The sequence below is a fragment of the Hyperolius riggenbachi genome, chromosome 4 (assembly GCF_040937935.1).
Source record: "Hyperolius riggenbachi isolate aHypRig1 chromosome 4, aHypRig1.pri, whole genome shotgun sequence".
NCBI classification, from domain to species: domain Eukaryota; kingdom Metazoa; phylum Chordata; class Amphibia; order Anura; family Hyperoliidae; genus Hyperolius; species Hyperolius riggenbachi.
The window spans coordinates 214,753,208-214,780,587 of NC_090649.1; the positions used below are offsets into that span (position 1 = coordinate 214,753,208).

General features: G+C 40.8%; 1 protein-coding gene across 1 annotated transcript in view; it reads right to left on the reverse strand.

Moving 5' to 3' along the window:
* The window catches only part of CSMD1 (CUB and Sushi multiple domains 1), a 2,205,021-nt gene that overhangs the window by 122,021 nt on the left and 2,055,620 nt on the right, over nucleotides 1–27,380 (reverse strand). The window contains 1 exon segment of the mRNA XM_068281348.1: nucleotides 8,089–8,277. Within this exon segment, the coding sequence (XP_068137449.1) occupies nucleotides 8,089–8,277 (189 nt within the window).

Genomic DNA, 27,380 nt, shown 5'->3' on the forward strand with positions numbered 1-27,380 from the left:
TTTTACAACGGGCAAACACTGACTAAATCATTTATACATAATTATTGTAAAAATGAAACACTATTTATTACATTATTTTCACTGGAGTTCCTCTTTAAGTAGATTTACCAGATTCTATTGTAAGTCCCTCACTTTTACTTTAAGTCCAACCACCAAGGAGGGAGGGGAGGAAGTAAAGGTACTTTGAAGTATGAAAAAGACCCTTGTCCAATACTGGGAGAAGGGTGTCATGCAAGGGGGGGGGGGGGGGGGTTGGTTTTTCCACCTCCTCCTTTTCATGGTGTTTTCAAAATGTTCAGTGTATGTGGGCCTGGTGTGGCTTGAGGCGGATACCTGCTTGCTGCCCTCCTTTTCCTGGACATCCAAGAAATATTTCTGTATGATATTTCAGTGTGAAATAATAGTTGTTTATAGCACAGAGCTTTTCCTCTCTTTTTAAAAAAAGAAAAAAAACGTCTTTATTTAAATATCACCCAGGAATATAGATAGATAGATAGATAGATAGATAGATAGATAGATAGATAGATAGATAGATAGATAGTGTTACACAAAGGCATGGTAAAAATAGACACTGCTCTTTTTATTCATTCTACTTTCATGTGCCAGAGCAAAGCCAAGAGAAAAAACAATTATAGTGCTAAATTACTAATGAGACCACTTAGTGAACTACTGTAAATAATTTTCTCAGGGACAACCACATTCACTGGATCTCTTATAATTTTCTCTTAATGACCAAAGGTAGATTGAGAGATAGCACAAGGGGAAAGTAAAAATCATTTAATTGTTGATTTTTGCAGACCTCATTTCCTTAGAAACAGCTTTAACAGCAAACAGTGAAGCAGAAGCATTTGAGAAAAAAGAAAATCCCGAACAGGGAACTGAGTAGTTATTTGCTTGTTGCTAGAAACATTTTTTTGTATATTAAAGGAAAAAAAATAACCTCTATTGTTTCATATAATCTCTTATGATAGTTCATCCCTTATGTTTTAATTTAAGTTGTTTGTTTCCTCTGTGTTGTGTTCAAGGCTGCAGTAAATCATGTCTCCGCTATACTGGAATTCTAACTTGTACACACTCTTAAAAAAATAACATAGGTTATGATAACCTCTTGCCTTTGCATTGGAGACTCTAAAATTGTTTACATCTTTGTACCAGTTATTCAAATTTGTTTGTCTTGGTATAGGTTTTAACCTTGTAACCGAGGTTTTAACCTTGCAACCCAGTCATTCCAGCAAAATAGCCTACTTATTCTGAAGTATTTATTCACTGGAGTTTTATATATTTATTTTATCTTATTTATGTATTATTTGTATTTATTTATGGGGGGGGGGATCTATGTGGAATGTATGGTATTCTAGTGCTATCTGTTGCCACATTATTTTTTTGAAAATGTATGGGGTAAAAGCATATCCCAGTGGTAAAATAATTGCTATGTACAGATGTGCTCTTCAATTTTCTAGGTACTTACTGGAGTTCTGTAGTAAATTGTAGTTAGTTAATGTGTGTTACTGAGGCAATGCACATTAAACAGGTAACACAAGCATGGAATACTTCCTATATCCCTTCGGTAGAATATATTTTTAATTCCATATCAGAAATATTCAGTATTCAACCACCAATCATGACCATTTCTTTCAAATAGAAGAAAGGGCATTCTACCACTTACTCATTGGCCAAGTCACATGATGCTTTCAATATTATGTGAACCTTTGCTACCAATAGTAAGGTGGCAACCAGAGGACAAACAATGTAGGTTATTACAGTGGCATTCTTCTATTACAAAAATATATTGACTTTTTAAAGAGGCTAATGTTTCTTTTTGAGACCTGATTTGATGGGCTACAATTAAGAGTGAGGTGTAAAATGGAATTCTACGACCATTTTATTTTTTGTTTCTTAAAGTATCCCTGAACTGAGAGGGGTGGTTTGTATGCGGTAGATAATGTTTTGTTTGCGGCCGTGGTCAATTGCCTCCAGGGGTCCCGCAGCAGTACTCCAACAAAATCTTCAACTCGTCCGAACATTCAATATGGGTAGGGAGGAAGTGGCAGACTGGCAGTTACCCTCCTCTGTTGGCTTTAGGAATGCCCCCTTTCACTCCCCCGATCCCACCCACGTGTACCACCTCCGACTGCCGCTTAATTTCGGAATTAATTACCTGTGTAAAAAAATACCTCACATACTCTGGTTCCGCTCACTGTCTTTTCCATCCCATCAGCTCTCCTGTTCTGCTGCCCTGTCCTCTTATAAACCCGGCATTTTCACAGCAATGGTTCTGACCTGGAATTACTTCCAGGACAGTACTTCAGGGGTTAGCACCATTGCTGTGAAAATGCTGGGGTTAACAACGGGACACTGTGGAAGAGCAGGAGAGCTGATGCGGTGGAAAAGACAGTGAGGAGAACCTGGGTGATTTTTTTTTATACAGGTAATTATCAGTTCAGGAGTACTTTTACATGTACTTAGTTTACATACACTGATAAGATTAGTATAATAATATATTAAATAGGCCTGAAATTGCATCCTGACTAATATATATATATATAGTGAGGAAAATAAGTATTTGATCCCCAGTGATTGGACTTGTTTGTCCTCTGACCAAGAAATGTAATTGTAATGGTAGGTTTATTGTAGCTGTGAGAGACTGAATAACAACAAAAGAACCCTAAAAAACCCAGGGCCCCAAAGTCACAGCTTGTTGTATGTTGTAATGAGTAAAATAGATATTTGATCCTCCCTTGTTGGCAATCACAGAGGTCAGACGTTTCTTGTAGTTGGCCACGAGGTTTGTGTATAACTCAGGAAAGATTTCTCCATTGCTGCTTTGGAAGTGTTTTTTTTTGAGTCATTGTCATGCTGGAATACCCATCCACAATCTATTTTCAAGGCCCTGGCTGAGGGAAGGAGGTGCTCATCCAAGACTTGAAGGTACATAAATAATGAGGAACACAAATTACGCATAATGATAATTTTGCACCAAAATTCACAAATATAATGCAAAATTGTGATGTAAAATTTTGGAAAAATCATAATCAATTTAGTTTTTAACCTTAAACAAAAACCACAATTTCAACCAATTTCATGCCAAATTTAGTGATTAAAGCAAATCCCCATACATGCTATCATTACAACAATAGCTACCTATGATAAGAATTGTGGTAACAAGACAGAAAAATAAGTCTTCAAAAAGAGCTTGTAGTTTTTGAAAAAAAATGATTCTGAAAATGCAGAGGAAAAATTGTTTTAATTTTTTTTTCTGAGTTTAAAAACCATTTTCCTTTGCATATTTAAAATGGATTTTCTCAAATCTATAGGCTCTATTTGAAAAAAAAAATCGGCTTGTTCCCACTATTTTTCTCAGCATAAGTAGCAATCGATGATAGCATGCATGAGGGCTTTGCTATTAACTGCTAAACTTGAACTGTTGTTACCTTCTCACCAAGCTGCATGGCCATAGTCTTTTAGCCCATTCCAGCCTTGTGCGGGTCTACAATCTTGTCCATGACATCCCTGGACAGCTTTTTGGTCTTGGTCATGGTGCCTAGTTTGGAATCTGATTGATTGCTTCTGTGGACAGGTGTCTTTTATACTTGTCCTGTAACAAGCTGGGAATAGGATCACTCCCACAGGGGGTGCTCCTTGTTCTCAGCTCATTACTTGCATACACCTGGAGACCTAAAATCTTATTGATTGATAGGGCATCAAATACTTTTTTCACTTGTTACAATGCATGTTAAGTACTGACTTTGGGGCTCTGAGTTTTTGAGTGTTCTTTTGTTGTTACTGTGTCTCTCACAGCTACAATAAACCTACCATTACAATTATAGACTTGTCATTTCTTGGTCAGAGTGCATATAAGCAAAATCAGTAGAGAGTCTTTATTATTGGATTGGATTGATTGGTTTGATTACCCAAACAGATATCTGTTCATAATATACAACCCAAGGTGGCCAGAGTAACCCCTGGGAGCATCGATATCAATAGAAGTCTATTAAACTATGAGCAGGCTATTAAACCTGAGCAGTAACCAGGTCTGGCGCTCTACCAATGAACAAAAAGCGCATTAAACAGTTGCATGCATCTTACTGAAGGATTGACCAAAAAAGAGTTAAACGTTCGTACCTTGCTGGCTGGTGAATAGAAAACTTTCCAGCAAAAAGACTTGGTTCCTTTAGTACACTCAAACTAAGCATCTATGTCAATTAGTGTAGTTATTTCAGTTTTCTGTTACACCATGATGTACAGCATCAAGCGGGGAACAACAAGATGACTGCACTTATTCACATAGATGCCTAGATCAAGCATACTCAAAGGGACTAAACTTTTTTTTCTTTCTGGATACTGAATAGAGAATCCTTGCTGCCTATTGTTCATGAACATTTCTTTTCATAGCAGTTTGTATGCTGTCTACATTGTTGTACAGCTCTAGTGTTTCTGCATCCTCCTTGTTGCTCTGCGTCTCTCCATGCTCCCTGAATGTAAGTACAAAGACAGTAGAAAAAACCTAAATGATATTCTAACCTCATTTATCAATATTAAGGATTATTTTCTCCTTGGAACTAGGCTTTAAATGTACAATATGCATTCCTATAAAAAGAGGTGAATGTAAAACTAGAATATATTTCTGTATGTAACCTTTACAATATAATAGAATTATTTTGTTTTTGAAGACAAACATAATTCTCTTTTCAAAAGCAAAAGCATTTACATGGAGACATTCTTGAGAATGTAACTGAATACAAAGAAAGTTTATATTATTAAATTATTCTTTAAAAATCTCTATTCAAAAAAGATTTGCCACTTTACAATAAACAGCAATAAGATATGTTAGGATGGATTTGGGCTGAGACAAAGTTAATTTTGAGCATATTTTTGGCCATTCTGTTTTTTTCTCAATTAAAGCTGAGCAGTAGCTTGATCATTAGTTTAAGATAGGTGTTGCAAACCATCTAAATCTGTCATCCATCGGCTCAGACAATAAATCAAATCTTTTTTAAGGCCGTTAAACACAAAATAGGACTGCTATATTTTACGAAAAGGCTATGTAGGAATTGGAGTTTGTATACAATTGTTAATCTTATCAATTTATTAAAGGTTCGTACACACACTCTACAAAAGTCACCCCAATCAAACAACCAATGTTATGGAAATAGATAGTATAAATTATACAAGCCCAGGCATTCCACGGAATCCCAATGTAAATGGATACAGCCCAACATGGCTGCCAGCAGGAAGACTCGGTTCCATACACAATCACCAAGATATTTTTTAGAAAGGCCTGTAGCGCTGTGTACCTGATATTTATTTTATTAATTTAGTTATGTATTTATATAGCACCAATACATTAATCAGCACTGTAAATAGTATATTGTCTTGTCACTAACATTCCCTCAGAGGGGCTCACAAACTAGTCCCTACCATTGTCATGTGTCTATGTATGTATCGTGTAATGCATGTATCGTAGTCTAGGGATAATTTTTAGGGGGAAGCCAATTAACTTATCTGTATGTTTTTGGGATGTGGGAGGAAACTGCAGTGTCTGGAGGAAGCCCACACAGACATGGGGAGAACATACAAACTCCTTGCAGATGTTGACCTGGATTGGCTTTCAAACCAGGGACCCAGCGCTGCAAGGCGAGAGTGCTATCCACTATGCTACCGTGCTGCCCAATTGCATGCATCATTGTTATTCCCCTGTCCACTGATTGTCTCTTGTATACCCTTTATTGACTCCAATCTCACGAATGGCCACACATGTGGAGACAAAAATGAGAGGAGGGACTCAGTGTGGAATTCCTTATTTGCATCTTTATTAGAACAAGGTGTTTATACAAAGCATAAAAACTCTTACTTTTGTGGGTCCTAATTCAGTTAGGACCCAATGACAGGTTGCACTTCTCACCCTTGTGGTACTCAAAATGCAGTCAGAACACAGTGCCCGCTCTCAGCCTGACTAGTTTTGGCCTCCTGCCATCATTAGGAACCCTGCTGAAGCCAAAAACAGTCAGGCTGAAAGCGGGCACACTGAGGGAGTCCACACTGAGAGAGTCTTTGCTTTTATTTTTGTCTCCAAATATATGGGCATCCATGAAATTGAAGTCAATACAGGATAAACAAGGGACAGTGGAATACCAGCGATGCCATTGGATATACAGTGCCACAGGACGTTCTAAACATATTGTTGTGGAAATGGCTTAACCGGTGACCACATACAAACAACAAGTCTTTCCAATTACATTTTTTGCACACCAATATTATAAACAATGAAATCATTTAAATAAGCAGATGCGACCATGCTCACATTCTGTAGAACAATGCTGTTTAAACAACGGCCGACTGCATGATCTCTGCCCAATCTGATTTGATCCACTGGATGGACTGGGCAAATATTCCCAATATTGGTCACTCGTCATTGTCATTTGGTTACATTTTATTCACACAATTGTCGTAGATTGTACAATATGGCAAAGTCTGCCATTTGTCAGACATTTCAAATGAATTTTGTTGAGCATTTGTATGAGACTTTCAAGTTCAGGTTTGATTTAAAAGTGCAAAAGGAATGTCAAAACCCTGTGTTCATGTTCTTTTAAAATTTAAAGACTGCCCATGGCTAATGAGGGAGCCACCCCCCCAATCAATTTGCATACTGAAAAAAAACAATGTCTCAGCATGATAAATAATAGTGATCATGTCAATGTCAGTAATTGCAGCACTTTGCAAAAGGGTATCCTGAAATAACGATTGAATCTCCTTAAGCTAAGATTACATCCTGGCTAGATTACAAACGTATGTGGGTTATTTGACAGGCATGTCTGCATTATAAATGGGTATTTCATTGTTTTATTAAAATTACCAGACAACAAATGAAAAATACATCAGAAGACCTGATCTGTTCACTCTGGATCAATGGTTCAGAATGTATGTAAAGGACATAGGATCATCAACACAACAACTAGGCATATTGAACTTTAAAAGAAAGTAAGCACAGAGCAAATGCACTTTCCATATTATTCTACCTTCAGGTTTCCTTTAAAGTGGACCTAAAATCAGAACTTCCTCTCTGCTCTAAAAGATGAGCAACACCAAAACAACCTTTAAAGGGACTCCGAGCACCTCTCATGGGTATGCCTTTAAGCCAACTGACTTCCAACAAAGTCGTGCTATGACCTCTCTGGAGGAGTCTCTTGGAATGTCCATGCATGTCACTTCCTCTTCCTGCTTCATTGTGTGATGCCCTTCTCTAACAGAGAAGACAGGGGTGACCCGGAAGTTATAATGGCAGCCACGATTTTTAAATTGAGATTGAACGAAAACTATTTGATATAGAATGGCGATTCAGGCATCAAATGAAAAAGGAGAGAACAAGCTACAGAAAGGTATGCATCTTTAAGTACTTTGCAGTACTGGTCGGAGTCTCTAGGCATACCCATGAGAGATGCTCAGAGTCAATTTAAAGAAAAACATTTCTTTGTTACAGCTGAAATAATAATCCTGAAATAAATCTGCAGTGTTTCTACTTCCTGATTCATGGAAGCAAACATAAGGTCCGCTTGTGTTTACAAATTAGCTGCTCTTCTGAGGCAGCCAGCTGACACAGCTGAGAGATTAAACTAAAGCTGTGCTTAGTCACAGATGAGGGGGGATTACACAGGCTAAAATCTCTAAATCCACACAGGGCGCATTTCTCTCTGTTTTCCTTCTGTTCTGTACAGGCTTTCAGGTCTACTTTAATGGTAATAACTTACTCAGTGAAATAATTTAAGTTTGCTTAAGTTTTGTTTTATAGAGCAACTGATTGAATTTTAGAAATACATATTTCAGGGGTTTTCCATGCCCTGATTTGCTGATGGAGAAGTTTTGAAAGTTTTGCAGCAAATTTGGGAAAGTTGAAAATTATTATAATAGAAGCCTGTGAAGGGAATTCTTATAGCTCTCTTTATTCATGGTAAATAAAGCCTGAAAATAGTGGCAAACAATTTATTTCCTTCCATCTAGATGTTACACAACATATAATTGACTTTTTAACTGTGACAAAGTATATTATTTTGTTAGCACTGCAGTAAATAGAACTGGAGAAGGAAAACTTACGTATGCACTTAGGCAATGATCTGTCCCACATGCCATTTGCTTTGCAGCTAAGAACAGATGATCCTAAAAGATAGTAACCCTTTTTACAATGATAGGTCACGCTGATAGTGTAACGGAAGCTTTCAGGGTAGTTCTGTTGTCCATGACGAATTGCATTTTCCACAAAACCAGGATCTGTGCAGTTCACCACTGTAATGCAGATAAGAGATTGCCATGTATTTTTTCAGGTTGAAGATATGAGATAAAAACAGATCTTTTAAAGACCAGTACAAACAAATAAAACAAATAATTGTTACCAACTTCTGCAACAAACTTTGTAAATGATCCACTTATAAATCCTTCTTTATGTAACTCATTTAGTCTGGACTTGGATAGTTGTTAAATACTTTAGTTACCACTTTTGTGGCAAAGGGTTTTATTTAGGCAGGAAATGACAGAAATCCGTCATCCGTAACATGTTTTCTGAAATGTTTGCTTTCAGCTGTTTTGATTTAAAAAGTTTGTTTGAAGCCACTGACTTCACACAAACTCATCCCTTGACAGTGGCATGTCAAAAGCATTTAAAACTTTATGTTCAAAGTCAAGTATCCGTTTCATGTCAAATAGGATTTCCAGAAGTAAATACAATTTGCTGTACATAAGAACAGAGACTGCAAACACACAATGTAGGATCTTTACAAACTGTGTTTCAATTGGTTGCAGTGCATACATTTCCTCTTTTCTGAAGCCATTAGGCTTACAAGTAATAATAACCTATATGCTTAACAATGTGTATCTGTACATGTAGGTATCTCTGTTTATTCCTGCTAGGACCATTCAGAAAAAGGACTTCCAATCCACACACAGCGTCTTTCTTTACAGAAAAGATATTATCTTTTTCAGTGAAACAGTAAAAACAATACAGCGGAGTACATTGAGGAGATATTTCTAGCAGGTAAGGTACTGGGCCGATTTGCATAATTTTTTTTTTGCTACATGCAGCTAGCACTTTGTTAGCTGCGTGTAGCATCCGATCGCCGCCGCTACCCGCCGCTATTCTTTGCGCCGTGGCTGCCCCCCAGACCCGGTGCGCTGCCTGGCCAATCAGTGCCAGGTAGCGCTGTGGGATGGATGGGAGTCCCCTTTGACGTCACGACGTCGGTGACGTCATCCCGCCCGCGACGGGGGAAGCCCTCCAGGATATCCCGTTCTTTGAACGGGATCTCCTGATCTCCGGCGGCGATCGGAGGGGCTGGGGGGATGCCGCTGAGCAGCGGCTATCATGTAGCGAGACTTTATCTCGCTACATGAAAAAAATTTTGTTTTTAAAAAAACACTACTTTGCTGCCCCCTGGTGGATTTTTTTAAACCGCCAGGAGGATTAAGGAAACTTCTGAAGCCACAATTTGTAAATTATTAAAAACTCACTTTCCACATCAATCTGCAGGCTGCAGTTAGCTAAAAATGTCCAAAACTGACAGTAGGCTCAAACTTCCTTACTTTGGAACAGTTTAAGAGGCTATAAAGTCTAAAATACTCATAGTGTGCTTTAAGTATAACTCACTGTCTCAGACCCTCTGTGTCATGACTTCCGGTGGTTAGCTCCACCTCAAAGCACCATGGCATTTTTAGCATCAGACGACATACAGAGTGCCACAAAAGCACCACAGCATTTGGCTGCAGGGGGCAAAGCTAACTGCTAGAAGTTGTGGCACAGAGGGTCTCCAAGAGTGAGTTATACTGAAAGCACAGCAGAAGTCAGCAAAACTTTTTACAAGAATGCCATGAGTATCTTATGCTGGGAATACACGGTTCGTTTTTGCCTTCGTTTAAACCTTCGATTCGTTCGGTAAACGAATCGAGTGTTGAAAACGTATGTGAAAATAGTCATAATCTCATTATAGTTTCGATTAATAGACCCCAAAAACGAACGACTAGTGATCGAACATGTTTGATATTATCTCTCTTTATCCATCTAATCGAGCCATTGGTAGGCTTGATGGCTGTTCAGATCGATTATATATTCGTTTATGCTAGTCCGTCCCTGTAAAAAGGGATTTTCGTTTCGTTTCTTTGCAGCCTTCGATCATTGGAAAAACGAAACCATCAGAATCGAAAAAAAAAACGAAATCGTGGGTGGTGATATTAACCGTATGATCGATTATTTCGGGATCGAAAAGGACAAAAGGCACAATCGAAACGAAGGTTTAAACGAAGGCAAAAACGAACCGTGTATTCCCAGCATTAGACTGTATAGTTTCTGTAGTCTATGCTACATATAAATATGCCTTATAGCAATAAAGTTGCTTTAAAACTCTCAAAAAACTGTTATCTTGTTGTATAGAGTTAACAGTCTTTGATGCTAATTTCCAACACCTAATAAAAGATTGCAACTTTCACCTCTGTGATATTTACACAGTGGGTATTGCTGGAAGGGAAGTTATTTAACCACTTTGTTCTCCTTGACATATAAAAACGTTAAGGAGGACAGGCGCGCTCCCGCGGCCGATTGCGCGTGTGCACGCGCACTCCCGGCCACGGATTCGGTAGCCCAGGAATCAATGTATCGGGCTATGGTGCCGATCACTGATTCCTCTCCCCCGCTGAAAAAGCGACAGCTTCTCTCGGAAGCTACGCTTTTTCTGAGACTATGTCCCTCTAAGCGTACATTGTACGCTTAGAGTGACGTCATGTAAACAAACTCGAGTTTGTTTGTGGCCAAAGAGTACAACTACATCTAAAAGTAAAAAAAAATTACACTACACTAATTTTTCCCTAAATAAAACGCTATTTACTTCCCCCTCCCAAAAATACCCACATAAAATGTTTAATAAAAAAAAAAAAAACATTACAATTTAAAAAAAAACAAAACACATAAATATTTACCTAAGGGTCTAAACTATTTAAATATCTATGTAAAGATGAAATATTTCTATTTTTTTTTTTATAAGCTTGTAAATGGTGATGGTTGCAAAACAGGAAAAATGCTCTTTTATTTCCAAATAAAATATTGTCACCATACATTGTGATAGGGACATAATTTAAATGGTGAAATAACCGTGACAAATGGGCAATTACAATACATGGGTTTTAATTATGGAGGCATGTATTATTTTAAAACTATAATGGCCGAAAACTGAGAAATAATGAATTGTTTCCGTTTTTTTCTTATTCTTACTGTCAAAATGCATTTACAGTAAGGTAGCTCCTAGCAAAATGTACCCCCCAAAGAAAGCCTAATTGGTGGTGGAAAAAACAAGATATAGATTAGTTCATTGTGATAAGTAGTGATAAAGTTATAGGCGAATGAATGGGAGGTGAACATTGCTCGGATGCATAAAGTGAAAACGACTGAGAGCTTAAGTGGTTGAAGAGGAATTTCAGCCTCAACAAACATACTGTCAATAAGTTACATTAGTTATGTTAATTAAAATAGATAGGTAATATAATCTCTTACCCACCCTGTTTTAAAAGAACAGACAAATGTTTGTGATATCATAAGGGCAGCTATCTTTTTAGATTTTCAGTTCTGCTGAGTAGATTTTTAGTCTGGAGGTTCACTTTAACAGTTGTTTTAACTCAGTATCATGTAGGTGAGAAGATTTAGTTTTTTTTCTAGAGATGGGACAATGAATCTGGCAAATCCTCAAGTCCCTGGAATCTTTAAAAGGATTTAGGATTTGAAGAATTAAATATTTTCCACATTTTTGCCTACTTGAAACCAATGAATCCTGCAATGCCGGGAGTAGTGACTGATGTTTTCCAACATGAGACGCATGTCTCACCTCTCTGGCATCCACACCTGGTCCATCAGTTTCCTCTTAGGTGTCCCTCCTCATTATTAACAGACCCGTTTGTAATGATATGACATGTAGGTGATTACAGATGGCACTGGCACTGTAGAGCCATGATGGGCAGCACGGTGGCGTAGTGGTTAGCTCTCTCGCTTTGCAGCGCTGGGTCCCTGGTTCGAATCCCAGCCAGGGCACTATCTGCAAAGAGTTTGTATGTTCTCTCCGTGTCTGCGTGGGTTTCCTCCGGGTACTCTGGTTTCCTCCCACATTCCAAAAACATACGGATAAGTTAATTGGCTCCCCCTAAAATTGGCCCTAGACTACAGTACTTACACTACATAATATAGACATATGGCAATGGTAGGGACAGTTAGGGACAGTTAGTGACAAGACTATATATATATATATATATATATATATATATATATATATATATATATATATATATATATATATATATATATATATATATATATATATATATATATATATATACATATACACACACACTGTACAGCGCTGCGTAATATGTCGGCGCTATATAAATACTAAATAATAATAATAATACCCAAGAGAAAGAAAATGGGCCATGTATGGATCCTGCAGAGGTCAGTTACTCTTCACTCCTCCGCTGCACACTTTAAATTTAAGTTGCCCTTCTCTTTCCCACCATATTTACTGGTGGAGCTTCTAGCTACCTATACTGGAGGGATCTGGCTACTTATACTAAGGAGTTCTCTGGTTACCTATACTGGAGGGCTCTCTGGCCACTTTATATTGGGGGCTCTTTGACTACCTATACTGGGAGATCTGTGGCTACCTATACTGTGGGGCTTTCTGGTTACCTATATTGAGGGGTCTGTTAAGCTACCTTTACTGGGAAAGGGGGCTCTCTGGATATCTATACTGGGAGTAACTTCTATGGCTAACTACTATTCAGGGTTCTTTTTGCTACCTATGCTGAGGTACACATCTGGCTACATGTACTGGAGATTCCCTCTGGTTACCACCTACTGGGGGCTAACTAATACCGATGGGCATCTTTGGCTGCCGCATCATGACAGAGTGCTTGAGTATGCAGGGGGGATTTTTCCAATTTTGCCCTTAGAGCTACTAAGCCTAGAAACTGCTCTGAAAAGGAGAGTGATGACCAGCTACCTATAAGCTGCTGCCAGAACTTTGAGTCACACTGTCTGGCAAGCTGCTGTGAAAGAGATACCAGACACCCCAGAAGCTACTAATGGAGACAGAACTGCCTTTTCAGACACTAAAGGTACACTTTATTATAAAGGGGTGTTGGCACTACATACTGAAATTGTTTTTGCCCCTTCCTTTGAGGTAAGCCATTTATATTATTTATATTTTGGCTATTTTTTAGTCACCCAATATAGATATACGGTTCATCCACCACCATCTATTTTTTGAGGCACCTTCTCACTTCCAGTTGTTATGTCACAGATCCCCAGCTGCTTTGGGGGGTTAGTCTAGTGTTCAATTTCTGAACGATTGCTTTTTTTCTGGAGCACAACCCACATATTTGATGACCAAAGAACCCGAGTGAGGACAAGATTTCCTCACCTGCCTTCATACTGTGGTTGATAATCGTGCAACCCACACTTGTGAGTATTCTTTTGCTCTTTAAGACTTCATGTTCAGCACTTGACATACTACACCATAAGGGGTTCCTGGCGTCTCTGTGTTTTTTCCTGTCTCCTTAGGAAGTCTGTTAAATCCCTTGGGATAGCACACGTCAGTTTAGCCTCCCATCAACTTGAAACTGTGTTCCTTCCGGCTGCAATTTAATGCAACATAATAGGTTTGTAACCTCACTCATGCCAATGTTTGACACATCCTGGGGTTATTCCTTGGCTATCAGATGTGACGCACTATGATGGCTAGTGGCTACCTCTCCACTGCCTCTTCTGAATTCTAGAAAGCACCCAGACAGTGCACAGGAGCAGTTGACAGGTGATGAATTCTTAAATATGGAGTTCCTTAACTGTCAGTTACACAGACCCACCCAAGTTGTTACTGAAGCTGCATGGGTTGGAAGCTACGATGAACTCTCTAAATATTGACATAACATTACGTATGGCCATTGTACTTTGAAATCTTGCGCTATGTTGTGTTTTTTTTTTTTAGGACAACTTAGAAGAAGAGCTGGGAATAATATGAAGCGGGAGAGTATATGGCCAAGATCTGCAAAGAATTCGATTGAGGACTGTATTGTGAACTTGGAACCAATCATATAAGAACTGAGTATTTTCAGTAGATTCAGGATTTAATTTTTTAGACTTTGTTTGAAAAAGCTTTTCAACTGTGACGATTAATGCCACTACTCAGATGACTGATTATTGGTGATCTGCGGAACCACCAAAATTACCAGTATAGCAAGAACGAGGGCAGAGCGTAAGTGTGTGTCTGGTGCCACCGTAACTCTAGTGGTTTTACAGGACCTTACCACCGGAGTTGGTAAGGAACACTCAGGACACCAACAGAACAGACTAGACACAAGGCCCCCTAGTGGGGCTGGAAGGTACAGACAGATAAATACAGTTCTAACGGTCACCTGTGGAGCAGGTGATTCAGACCTTACTGCAGTCTCAGAGATACAAATAACACAGCTCTAATTGTCACCTGTGGAGCAGGTGATTCAGACCTTACTGCAGTCTTAGAGATACAAATAACAGAGATACAAATAACACGGCTCTAATGGTCACCTGTGGAGCAGGTGATTCAGACCTTACTGCAGTCTTAGAGATACAAATAACAGAGATACAAATAACACGGCTCTAATGGTCACCTGTGGAGTAGGTGATTCAAACCTTACTGCAGTCTTAGAGATACAAATAACAGAGATACAAATAACACGGCTCTAATGGTCACCTGTGGAGCAGGTGATTCAGACCTTACTGCAGTCTTAGAGATACAAATAACAGAGATATAAATAACACGGCTCTAACGGTCACCTGTGGAGCAGGTGATTCAGACCTTACTGCAGTCTTAGCAACAAGTTCCTTCCATAGTCTGGAGTCTCCACGGGGAGGAGTCAGACTGGGAGAGGGAAAGACAGAACGTGAGTGACGCCAGAGAGAGGGTGTCACTAACAGGTCTGGCGTTCCGTAATGATCGGTGTAACACAGAGAGTGTCTGATTACCGGTGAACTGCAGTATCACCGAGAATGCAGAATATACCCGATTATTGGTGATCTGCAGTATCTCCGATAATCAGATATATAAGCTAACCTCTGGACACCTGAGTAACGAGTGTTTGGTGCAACTGTAATGTTTTGAGGGCTGCACCTCAAGAACAGGTACAGGGCAGCAAGTAGTACTGTGCAAGTACAGATTCCTTCCGAAGGCCTAGACTTCCCCGAGGGAGGAGTCAGGCTGAGCGCAGGAAGGACAGAGCGTGAGTGACACCAAAGTTAGTGTCACTAACGGATCTGGGAACTGCCTCTAACAGTAAGGTCAGTTCTCGCGGTCGGGCAAGCCAGGTCGGAAACACACGGACAGATAAAGTACAGATTCAGAAGGCAGAGTCTAAAGTACAGGCAGGGTACGGCAACAGGGTATCAGAAATATCGAGGTACAGAATCAGGAGTGCAGATGCGGAGTCTAGAGGCAAGCCGGGGTTCGGCAACAGAGTATTAGAATAGCAAGGTACAAGATCAGAGTTTCAGAAGAATGGTCAGACAGGAAAACAGGTCATAACAGATAATCACAATCAAACTAGTACTTTAAACTATCAACAGAATCTAACTAAGTGTGGATCCCCGGCTCCGGCCGGTTCTAGCACACTTTGGGATCTGACTATGGTCTGAGTATTGACACACAAGTGTACAGGACGACAGACGAAGACAGAGTAACAACTCCAGGTTTAAATATTGACAGCAGATTCAAGCAGCCCCGCCCGAGGGGCTGAACCAACCTGCAAGGAAGATTGACAGGTGGAAGTCAGCTGACCACAAAGTCAGCTGATCTGTCTCCTCTGCCCATAAAGGTCCTTTAGCTCCATGTAAAGGTCCTTTTGCTCCATGTGCAGGCGTGTGGACCCAAGCTGCCGCAACAGAGATCCCTGTCTAGAGATGAGCGTAATGACCTAATTATGATTTTGCGAAATTTCGCGTAATTAGTGTAATTACGATTATGGCCGTAAGTACATAATCGTAATGAAGAAGGATTTCGCGAAATTTCGCGTAAGCGTAATTTTCGCGTAATTTTCGCATTACAGTCGTATCATGCCGTAATTTCGCATTAAACGCTACCGTAATTTCGCGTTAAACCGTAACGCTCCGTATAATATAAAAAAGCCGCCGACTTTAAGGGTTAATAGCAAAGCCCCCTTAAATGCTAAGAGCCTCAAATTTGGAGAATATATTAAGGAGATCAGGAGGAATAAGAGGAAAAAATTTTTTTTCAAAAAGACCTTATAGTTTTTGAGAAAATCGATGTTAAAGTTTCAAAGGAAAAATGTAAACATTTAAAAACCCGCCGACTTTAACGGTTAATAGCAAAGCCTGCTTAAAGTTTAGGAACACCAAATTCCCAGGGTATATTAAGGGGATCAGTGGGAATAAGAGGAAAAAATTTTTTTTCAAAAAAGACCTTATAGTTTTTGAGAAAATCGATTTTTAAGTTTCAAGGGCGAAAATGTCTTTTAAATGCGGAAAATGTCAGTTTTTTTTGCACAGGTAACAATAGTGTATTATTTTCATAGATTCCCCCAAGTGGGAAGAGTTTTACTTACTTCGTTCTGAGTGTGGGAAATATAAAAAAAAAACGACGTGGGGTCCCCCCTCCCAGACCTCTTTAACCCCTTGTCCCCCATGCAGGCTGGGATAGCCAGAATGCGGAGCACCGGCCGCGTGGGGCTCCGCACCCTGACTATACCAGCCCGCATGGTCCATGGATTGGGGGGTCTCGGAAGGGGAGGGGCAGCCAAGCTTTCCCCTCCCCCTCCGAGCCCTTGTCCAATCCAAGGACAAGGGGCTCTTCTCCACCTCCGATGGGCGGTGGAGGTGGAGGCCGCGATTTCCTGGGGGGGAGGTTCATGGTGGAATCTGGGAGTCCCCTTTAAAAAGGGGTCCCCCAGATGCCCACCCCCCCTCCCAGGAGAAATGAGTATAGAGGTACTTGTACCCCATACCCATTTCCTTTAAGAGTTAAAGTAAATAAACACACAGACACTTAGAAAAAGTATTTTAATTGAACAAAAAACATAACCACGAAAAAAGTCCTTTAATATTCTTAATTAACCATTAATACTTACCTGTCCCTTTAAATAAATGATCCCTCGCAATATCCTCGGAAATGTTCTATCAGTTACAATGTAACAAAGTTATTACAATGTAACAACTTTGTTACATTGTAACTACGCCGCACCCGACGCCACTCGCCGCTCAGCCGCCGCATACGCGTCCGTGCAGGACGCTAAGTCCCCGCAGCTCCCGCTGTCCACCCCGCCCACATCTGTCACCCACATGTCACCCACATGTGGGTGACATGTGGGTGACATGTGGGTGACATGTGGGAGAGGCGGGGAGGGCAGCGGAGCCGGCGGGGACTTAGCGTCCTGCACGGACCCGACAGAGCTCTGAGCTATATAGCTCAGAGCTCTGAGAAGCATCTTTGTATTTGGGCTCCAAGGAGCCCCATTGGTCCTTAGCAGACCAATCAGAAGGAACCCCATTGGTCTGCTAAGGACCAATGGGGCTCCTTGGAGCCCAAATACAAAGATGCTTTCGAGAGCTCTGAGCTATAGCTCAGAGCTCTGTCGGGTCCTGCAGCGCAGACGCGGCGGCGGCGGCGGCGGCGGCGGTGAGTGACGTCGGGTGCGGCGTAGTTACAATGTAACAAAGTTGTTATATTGTAATAACTTTGTTACATTGTAACTGATAGAACATTTCCGAGGATATTGCGTGGGATCATTTATTTAAAGGGACAGGTAAGTATTAATGGTTAATTAAGAATATTAAAGGACTTTTTTCGTGGTTATGTTTTTTGTTCAATTAAAATACTTTTTCTATGTGTTTGTGTGTTTATTTACTTTTAACTCTTAAAGGAAATGGGTAAGGGGTACTACAAGTACCTCTATACTCATTTCTCCTGGGAGGGGGGTGGGCATCTGGGGGACCCCTTTTTAAAGGGGACTCCCAGATTCCACCATGAACCCCCCACCCAGGAAATCGCGGCCTCCACCTCCACCGCCCATCGGAGGTGGAGAAGAGCCCCTTGTCCTTGGATTGGACAAGGGCTCGGAGGGGGAGGGGAAAGCTTGGCTGCCCCTCCCCTTCCGAGACCCCCCAATCCATGGACCATGCGGGCTGGTATAGTCAGGGTGCGGAGCCCCACGCGGCCGGTGCTCCGCATTCTGGCTATCCCAGCCTGCATGTGGGACAAGGGGTTAAAGAGGTCTGGGAGGGGGGACCCCACGTCGTTTTTTTTTATATTTCCCACACTCAGAACGAAGTAAGTAAAACTCTTCCCACTTGGGGGAATCTATGAAAATAATACACTATTGTTACCTGTGCAAAAAAAACTGACATTTTCCGCATTTAAAAGACATTTTTGCCCTTGAAACTTAAAAATCGATTTTCTCAAAAACTATAAGGTGTTTTTGAAAAAAAAATTTTTCCTCTTATTCCCACTGATCCCCTTAATATACCCTAGGAATTTGGTGTTCCTAAACTTTAAGCAGGCTTTGCTATTAACCGTTAAAGTCGGCGGGTTTTTAAATGTATACATTTTTACTTTGAAACTTTAACATCGATTTTCTCAAAAACTATAAGGTCTTTTTGAAAAAAAAATTTTTCCTCTTATTCCTCCTGATCTCCTTAATATATTCTCCAAATTTGAGGCTCTTAGCATTTAAGGGGGCTTTGCTATTAACCCTTAAAGTCGGCGGCTTTTTTATATTATACGGAGCGTTACGGTTTAACGCGAAATTACGGTAGCGTTTAATGCGAAATTACGGCATGAACGAAACGCGAAATTTCGCGTTGAAAATTACGCTTACGGTATTTTCAATTACGATTTTAATGGCAATTTCGCTACGCTAATTTCGCATCGTAATCGCAAATTTCGCATGCGTAATTATAGTAATGCGAAATTACGAAAATTTCAGCTCAACTCTATCCCTGTCCCAGCTGAGTCGGGAAGCGACACCCGGGATGGCTTGGCCAGAAGGGTGACATCAGGTGTGAAAGCAGCTGCGCTGCTTTTCACCACAGAGGTAACGTTTAAGATCGTTACATCAACATTTAAAATGTATACAATGGAGTGCTAAAGCTACTGTGACTTTTTTTTCCCACAATATTTTTATCATCTGTATGATAAAAGACACTATAGATAGAGGTTTAATTGTTCCTATTTATCCAACGGTGGAGTTTAATAGGGTAGCGTGCCGTGTTGCACATTTATTAGAATCATGAATGGTTCTTTTGATTTGAAGAGCTATAACTAGTGAACTGAAAAGCCATTCTAGTGTTTTGACAACAGAAAAAAAGATCTTGGTGATTCAACATTATATAATAGAAAATGAGAAAATATAAAGAGGACTGATGCCCATTATAGTCATACAACAATCATCTTTGACTGTATATGGTCACTGTCAGAGGACTTTTACTGTGCTGCACTAAATAAGCATGAACAAAATGTTTGAGATATAAAAATGATCAGGCATGGCCATGATACCTTAACCAGATGGCTGGATCTTGGTTTACTGAACTGTTAATATAGGACCAGCTAGACAGTATAAAATAAATCAAAACAGCTCACCTCTGCTATTCATTAGCAACCAAGGTTCTTTGCTATTGTGGCTTTATTGATTTTTATGGTCATAGACTGGTAATGAAAAAAAAAATAAAGATGTTAACTGCCTTAAACTCCTTTCTGCCTAATAGCTACACATAAGCATTTTGTGTAGGTTTGAAACAGCTGTACTGCAAAATAAATATTCCATTAAATATATGTCGTTTATATCTTTGTGATACTTCTTCCTCAGAGCAAAAATACAATAGTAATAGAAAAAACTGTAACTTTAAAATAATATACAATATATAAATATATCCTAAGACTTAGAGAATTATGTTTAACACTATTACATATTAAAAACAAAAAAGAGAAATCAAAAGACATTTTCAAAGAACAGCTTGAGTCTGGAGCCAAAATTTCATTTGCCAAGGGTTCTTTCAGACTTGTAGTATGCATTTATGTACTAGATAATGTATGTGTTTTTATCTGCTTGTACAAATTTGAGGCCTGTATTGGCACTCAGTCATGAGAGATTTTTTGCTGCGTGTTATGCTGGATACACACCATGCGTTTCCGCGTCAAATGCGTCCGTCGATACGCGTCGATTCGATTATTTCCGAGCATTTCCGAACGAATTTTGATGATTTTTAGGTCGATTGCCATGTAAAGTATGGCAAATCGACCTAACGATCCATCGAAACTTGAATCGGACATGTCGGAAATAATCTAATCGACGCGTATCGACGGACGCATCGAACGTGGAAATGCATGGTGTGTATCCAGCATTAGAAGCAGATGATCCCCTCTATGCTTGGGGCAATTTGCATAGAAGAACACTATCTAGAAGCACCAGGTAAACATTTGCTCTTTTATTGGTGTAAAAAAAATAAAAAGTATAGTAAGTATCTGTGTTGTTTTAAAGTGGACCTGAACTCTTGCACAGAACAGAGTGAAAACAGAGAGCAATGCACCCTGTATGTATTTAGAAAGTTTATCCAATATAATCCCCCCTCCTCTGTGACTAATCACTACTATAATTTGATCTTTTCAGCAGTGTCAGCTCAGGAATATCCTTTGCCACAGCAGCGCTGTTAATTTGTAAACACAGAATGTTAATAATTTATCTGCTAACATGTAAGCAGGAAGTAGACAAACTGCAAATTTATTGCAGGATTTGTATCAGCTGTAATAAAGAAAAGTTTTTCCTTAAAGTTTATTATGCTGTTGCGTATCGTTTACAGCAGAGAGGATGTTCTGAGTTCAGGTCCGCTTTAAATCACTGCAGTGATTCTATGTGTTGTGACATTACATTATTTTTACATTTAAATGATATAAAATTGGAGATGTGTGCCTTATCCTAAGTGACAAGAACAACAGAAACTTGTAGGGAAATATGATAATTACCCAATGATGAATGAGGTGGTTTTAATGTTATTTCTTTATATGGACAACAACAAAAATCCATATTTAAATGTTGGCTGGCACTGGCAGTGGTATATTTGTACTATATAACCAATGAGTAGAGATAACGTTTAATTTAGGTGAGTTAGAAGTGGGAAAGGGTAGAACAGACAGACCCTGAGCATAGCACATGTTCCACTTAAGGTGCGTACACATGGCTGATTTGTTTAAACGATGGGTCTTCAGATCCGCCCGCAGGCCGGCCGTTCTGCTACCAGTTTCCTTGTGTGTACAGTCTGTTGGCAGGCTGTACACATGTGGAAACTGTCAGCAGAATGGTCGCCCCGCGGGCGGGTCTGACGACCCGTCGTTTAAACAAATCAGCCATGTGTATGTAACTTTACTCATCACTTTCCCAGCATGCCCACTGTTTGTCTGCTGTCTAAGAACTGTAAATCTTCCTTCTATCTAAATATAAAGTGGGCTATAAATGCTTTGATTTTTCTATTGAATTCCCAGCAGGTATGATCAATAACCCCAACTACTGTGGATGTATGTCACACCCATGCCACTCCACCTTCCACCCCCCCATATAGGGACAGAAGATGTGGCTAACCTATAAGCTAGTGATGCATCTGTGCACTCTCAGGCCTGCAATGTTGCCCCAGGGATTGGGCGCTGATCCCTGCCAGGGACATGACTCATATGTGCATACAAGGCTTTACACTCATTTTTCCAATAGAACCATTTAAAATAAAATATCTATCCCCAAAACACCAACAACAATTAAGAACAGCTCACACTTGATGCTAGCATTAGTCCAAATATAGGTAGACATTGTTTTCAACACAATAATACATTTTCATTTAAGCACACACGTATAAAGCACACACTTCCATGTTATAATGAAAAGAAAAACCTTTTTGTGCTTTTTCTATACTAATTTTAGGTTGGAAGCAATGTCCCATTGTATAATTCTTTTGAATTGATCCAATTAATACATTACCAAGCTAGAAAAGTGCAACAGCAGAAAATAAATAAATGGTAAAGTCAACGTCATTGCTTTTCTCAGCTGAGAAGCAAATTTATACCAGTTAGGAGACACAGGAATTAGGGGAAATGCTTAGACGATGGGGTTAAGTGCATGATTACTGTGCAGGCAGAGATATGGTTAAGTGGTGGACAGCTGTGCAAAATTGGAAGGGCTTAAAGGATGTGTGGGTGTGCATGCAGAGATTATATATGATTAACAGTGCACTGCGTTCTAATGCATCACAATAGCTGGGATTTTTTTCGCCTATTTGCACACAGATACAGGTGGCTATCTTAGCACTTTATAGGAAGTCATCAGTGGATCCAATAATGAGTGGCTTTATAAGTTGTTAAAGAGGTGTTAAGTACACCTCTTCAGCAGCCTTTATTGATTGATTCAAAATTAGCTCTAGAGATAAAGCTGTTACACCTTACACATTTTATATGTGTATTTATTTATTTGCATTATTGCAATGCTGACATTACTCAAGACTGTTGTAAAGATTTTATAAAGCATTTATGTTGGTTCTAACAGCAATAATAAAGCACTCACATTCAAGATAATCAGCATCCTAAGTGTTCTATGCAGAATTTTATCATACTCTCCTTCCTCAAAAACCCTTTGAACTCATCAGTTAGTTAATGATCCTGTGCATTTAAGAGTTTTGTGTATTGCTTTTAAACATAATTGTAGATATTCCAAATAAGTGTACTTATAAGAACAACATTCTGTGCATTTCCAATTTGAGGAGTAAAATGGTTTTATTTAATGTTATGAAATAAATATTGTTGTATATTTGTCCTACCTTTTCAGAGCTAGTAGAGCTCTAAAGAGGGGGTTCATTTCAGGGCCGGGCCGAGGCATAGGCTGGAGAGGCTCCAGCCTCAGGGCGCAGTGTAGGAGGGGGCGCACATTTCATTCAGCTGTCATTCCTAATTGTGTTTGAAGCAGAAAGAAATAAGAAAAGGGGATACTTGGCAGTGACTGCAAGCCAGATAACTAGATATGAAGGTGTTGGGGAGGTTGTGGGCCCTATGGCCCTCTTAGTCTAGTAGCAATCAGTGTGTGATGGAGGGGCGCACATTGGTGTCTCAGCCTTGGGTGCTGAAGGACCTTGTCCCTGCTCTGGTTCATTTAGTCTAGTTATTGCATGCATGGTTATGAACTGTACACAGGGCTGCCATCCAGGGGTACAACTAACACTAGAGAGAGGGGCCCGGGCCCCACCACAAATGCAGACATCGGCGGCCATTTTTCTGTAGCCCTGCTCTAACTATCAGCGGGGAAAGAGGCAGAATGAAGCAGTGAGGTAAAAGACAGAGTGGGGTGCTGAAGAGTGACGTCAGCACTGGAACACGGAGCTGGTGAGTTAGTCATGAACACATGCTACTAGGGGCACCTACTCTTAGCTATCTATCCTGAGGGCACCTACTCCTAGCTATCTATCCTGTGAGCACCTACTCCTAGCTACCTACACTGAGGGCACCTATACCTGGCTACCTACCTACTGTCACGGAACAGCCATGAGAACACAGGCGAATCGGGAAGATTTACACAGTCGATTTTCTGATCGCTTCCCGGTTAGATTTGCGCAGTCATTGCAGCGATCGGAATGACATTTTTTCTTTTCCTGAAGTATGTTTTCTGACCAGTGAAGACATGTTGGTTTAAATTAACTTGATCAAAAGAAGACAGTTCACATGTACCTGTCACAACTCTGACCAGGTAATTAACCACATCACAGTTACCTGTGAATGACAGCATACACAGGAATAGTCAGGAAAAGCCACAGCAGGGGGCCTATTCAAAAACTGCAGTCCCATAGACAGAATTGCAGCAACACAGCAGGACACTGTCATATGGACAGCCCAAACTGAAAATATAGCCAGTCATTTTTTGGTAAGATTGTAGCAGACTGCCACTGACTATCTCTACTAAAATAACACATTTAGGCGCAGTTGAAATTGCGGAAGTTTTAAAAGATCGTGGGAGTTTGTAGCCCATTCCGAAGTAGAGTTATTAATTTTGGTGCAACCACTTGGGCTAGACTCAGGATTCTTGATCTCTGTATGATTCCCCGAATCCACTGTGTATTAATCTGTTATCAGTGCAAATGTGGCATTTATCGGTTTTGAATTACAGCATTTTATAAGTTTAAACCTAAATCTCTCTCCAAGGACTTGAACTGTGATTGGTTTGTCAACAAGAGGGGTGGGCTTGGTCCCACCCCAAAACTAGTTTCCATAAAACCAGGATGCAGTCCTCCCCTGTGTATCATCACCTGATCAAGCCAGCCAGAGGGCCATGTGGCTGGTGGCCATTTTGTCTGAACTGAATCAAAGGAACTTTACGAGTTTTCCCAGAAAGGACATATTTCCACGAGTAGAAGTATTTTCTTCCCTTATTTTTATTTTCCATACTGTGCTATTTTTTGTCTCTATAATTGTTGAGTTTAACGATTTTCTGTATATATTAATTATTTATATTGCATTTATAATAAACAATGCTAACGTCATTTATTTGTTAGTCTACACCTATTGTTCAGCAACACAAAACCAAACCTAGCTTCTGAAGAGTCACTACTATTGTTGATAGCTAGATAAAATAGAGTGCGTTTTTATTTGCAGGTCTAGAAACAGCCAGTTAGTGGGTTCCTCTGTCCCATTTGAATCGAGGTGGTGGAAGTTATACCCTGAAATAGTGTGTAATTTGTAAAACCGTAACTCACAAGCTCCCTTCTAGTCGATCTGCTGCCAAAATCCCAGTGGTTTCTGCACACTGATTGCGATCACAGATTGCATGGTCTGTGTGCTAAAACCGTTTAGAAGGCATTGTGCGGTCCGGCCACTAGGGGGCTTGTGATACCTACCTATACTGAGTCTGATGGTGTTTTATTTGGGGGGGTGCATGTTTGATGTATCATGGACATTTAAGCATTTGGCGTGATATGTGAATTTCAAGAAGGTTGGGAATCATTGTTGTATATGGTGTCAGGCATGGGGGTGGGCTTAACTGCCAGTGGGTGGGCCCAGGAAGGGGCGCAAGGCCCGATGATGTGTGAGGTGCCCCAAGTTTTCTGATGGTGGCCCTGACTGAACATGTCTATACTATACACCACTCTGTGTGTAAAAAAAAAGCTAATTCTAATAAGATACCCCACACATGTGCAGATACTAAAATCTGATCCCTTAGGCTAATTTCACACCAGGACGTTGCGTTAGAGGGGGCGTTAAGGTCGCATAACGTCCCCCTAACTCAACGCCTGGTGGTGCTGGATCTGGACGTCAGATTGAGCCGCGTTGTGCAGCTCACTCTGGCGTCAGTGATGCCGTGATGCGCACTCTTGTGCGCATGCGGCATCACGTGGTCCCGCCGGCCAATCGCCGCACAGAGCGGCTGCTCCAGGATGTAAACACTGCACGTCACAATGTGCAGTGCATAATAATTAGCCATGTGCCTGGCCGCTCTCCGTTCCTCCCCAACATTACTGAGCATGTGCAAGCAGTCTAACGCGGCTCAACCGCGTCCAAAGTACTGCATGCAGTACGTTGTCTTGTGACGCAGCGTTACAATGTAACGCAACGTCCGCACTGTGAACAGCCTCATTGATTTTTCATTGCTGTGCGGTGGGCTGCGTTACAGGCTGCTCTAACGTGCGCCTGTAACGTCCCACTGTGAAACCAGCCTTACAGTTGCTCATTTAATGTGTCTCCTTTGTTGGACTGCTAGCAGCTTGTTAAAAGGGGAGATGGGCCTGGGGTGTGATGCCTTCTGTAGATGAATGGACAATCCACTCTGCTAAACCATGCATGTTAGTCTCAATGACTCTTTCTTTTAACCATTTCGCATCCTACATACAGTATATTCACGTCATTGTAAGTGGCTCTTGAAAGCCACATGACGTGAATATAAGTCAGTCCCCTTTAATGAGCACAGTACGCGTGGGCTCATTAACCCCCCTCCCTCTAACTACACTAATTAAGGATTCCCTCCCAGGGGTTCGATCCTCCAACCCCCTGCCCGATCCCCTGTAATTTAGTATTCCCCCTCCTCCTTCCCCCATGCTGCGATCGGGCAGCATGGAGGATTAGCATGTAAACAACATACCTCACCTCGTTCCAGCGCGATCAGCCTCCCCTCCGTGCATCCCCGCTGCCTGTGTCTTAATGCCGAACGGATCGGGTCCCGGCTTGATGACGTCATCAAGCCGGGACCCGATCCGTTCGGCATAATGACACAGGCAGCGGTGATGCACGGAGGGGAGGCGGATCGCGCTGGAATGAGGCAAGGTGAGCTGTTTACATGCCAATCCTCCATGCTGCTTGCTCGATCGCAGCATGGAGGTGAGGGGGGCATAATGGCTGGGGGCTATCTAAGGGGGATAGGGGGTGGATCATTACGCACCTGGCCATCTATGGGGAGGGGGGCAAAGGGGCACACTCGGCTATCTATGGGGGCAAAGGGGCTCACCTGGCTATATATGGGGGGGCAATGACAAATTGACACATTGATTATCTATGGGGAGGGGGGAGAATACATTGACACACCTGGCGATCTATGGGGGGGGGGTCAAGGGGGCACTATATATCTTTTATACTGGTGGAGGGGCTGATAAAGTGCACATCTGGCTATAGTGGGGGGATAAAGGGGGACACCTGGCTATCCATGGGGGAGGGGAGGGGATAGAGGGTACATTTGAATACCTATTGGAGGAGGAGAACAAAGGGGCAAACCTGGCTATCAATGGGGGTAGGGGGACAAAGGGGCGAATCTGGCTAATAAAGGGTCACATCTGGGATTTTTATGGTGGAGGGGCTAATAAGGGGCACATCGGGCAATCTATAATGGGGGGGGAAGATAAAGTGGCACACCTGGCTATCTATGGGGGGTGGGGGGGAATAAAGATGCACACCTGGCTATCTATGGGGGGGTGGAGGGTAATAAAAGGGCACATCTTGCTAACTACGGGGGTGGGTGCTAATAAATGGACTAAGCAGTTTAGATATGTATGCCGTGAGGGTATATTACTGTTATTTTGGCGTATACGGCTTGTAATCGCTAGTAAAGTGCAAAGCAAAAAAATGGAAAAAATACACCTTTATTTACAAATATTATATTGTCGCCATACATTGTAATAGGAAGATAATTTATATGTTGAAATAAACAGGACATATGGACTAATAAAATTTGTGGGCTTGATCTACAGTAATACTTTTTATTTTTAAACGGTAATGCCTGAAAACTGAGAAATAATTACATTTTTCATTTGTTTTCTCCTTATTCCCTTTAAAATGCATTCAAAGTAAAATAATACTTAGCAAAAAGTACCA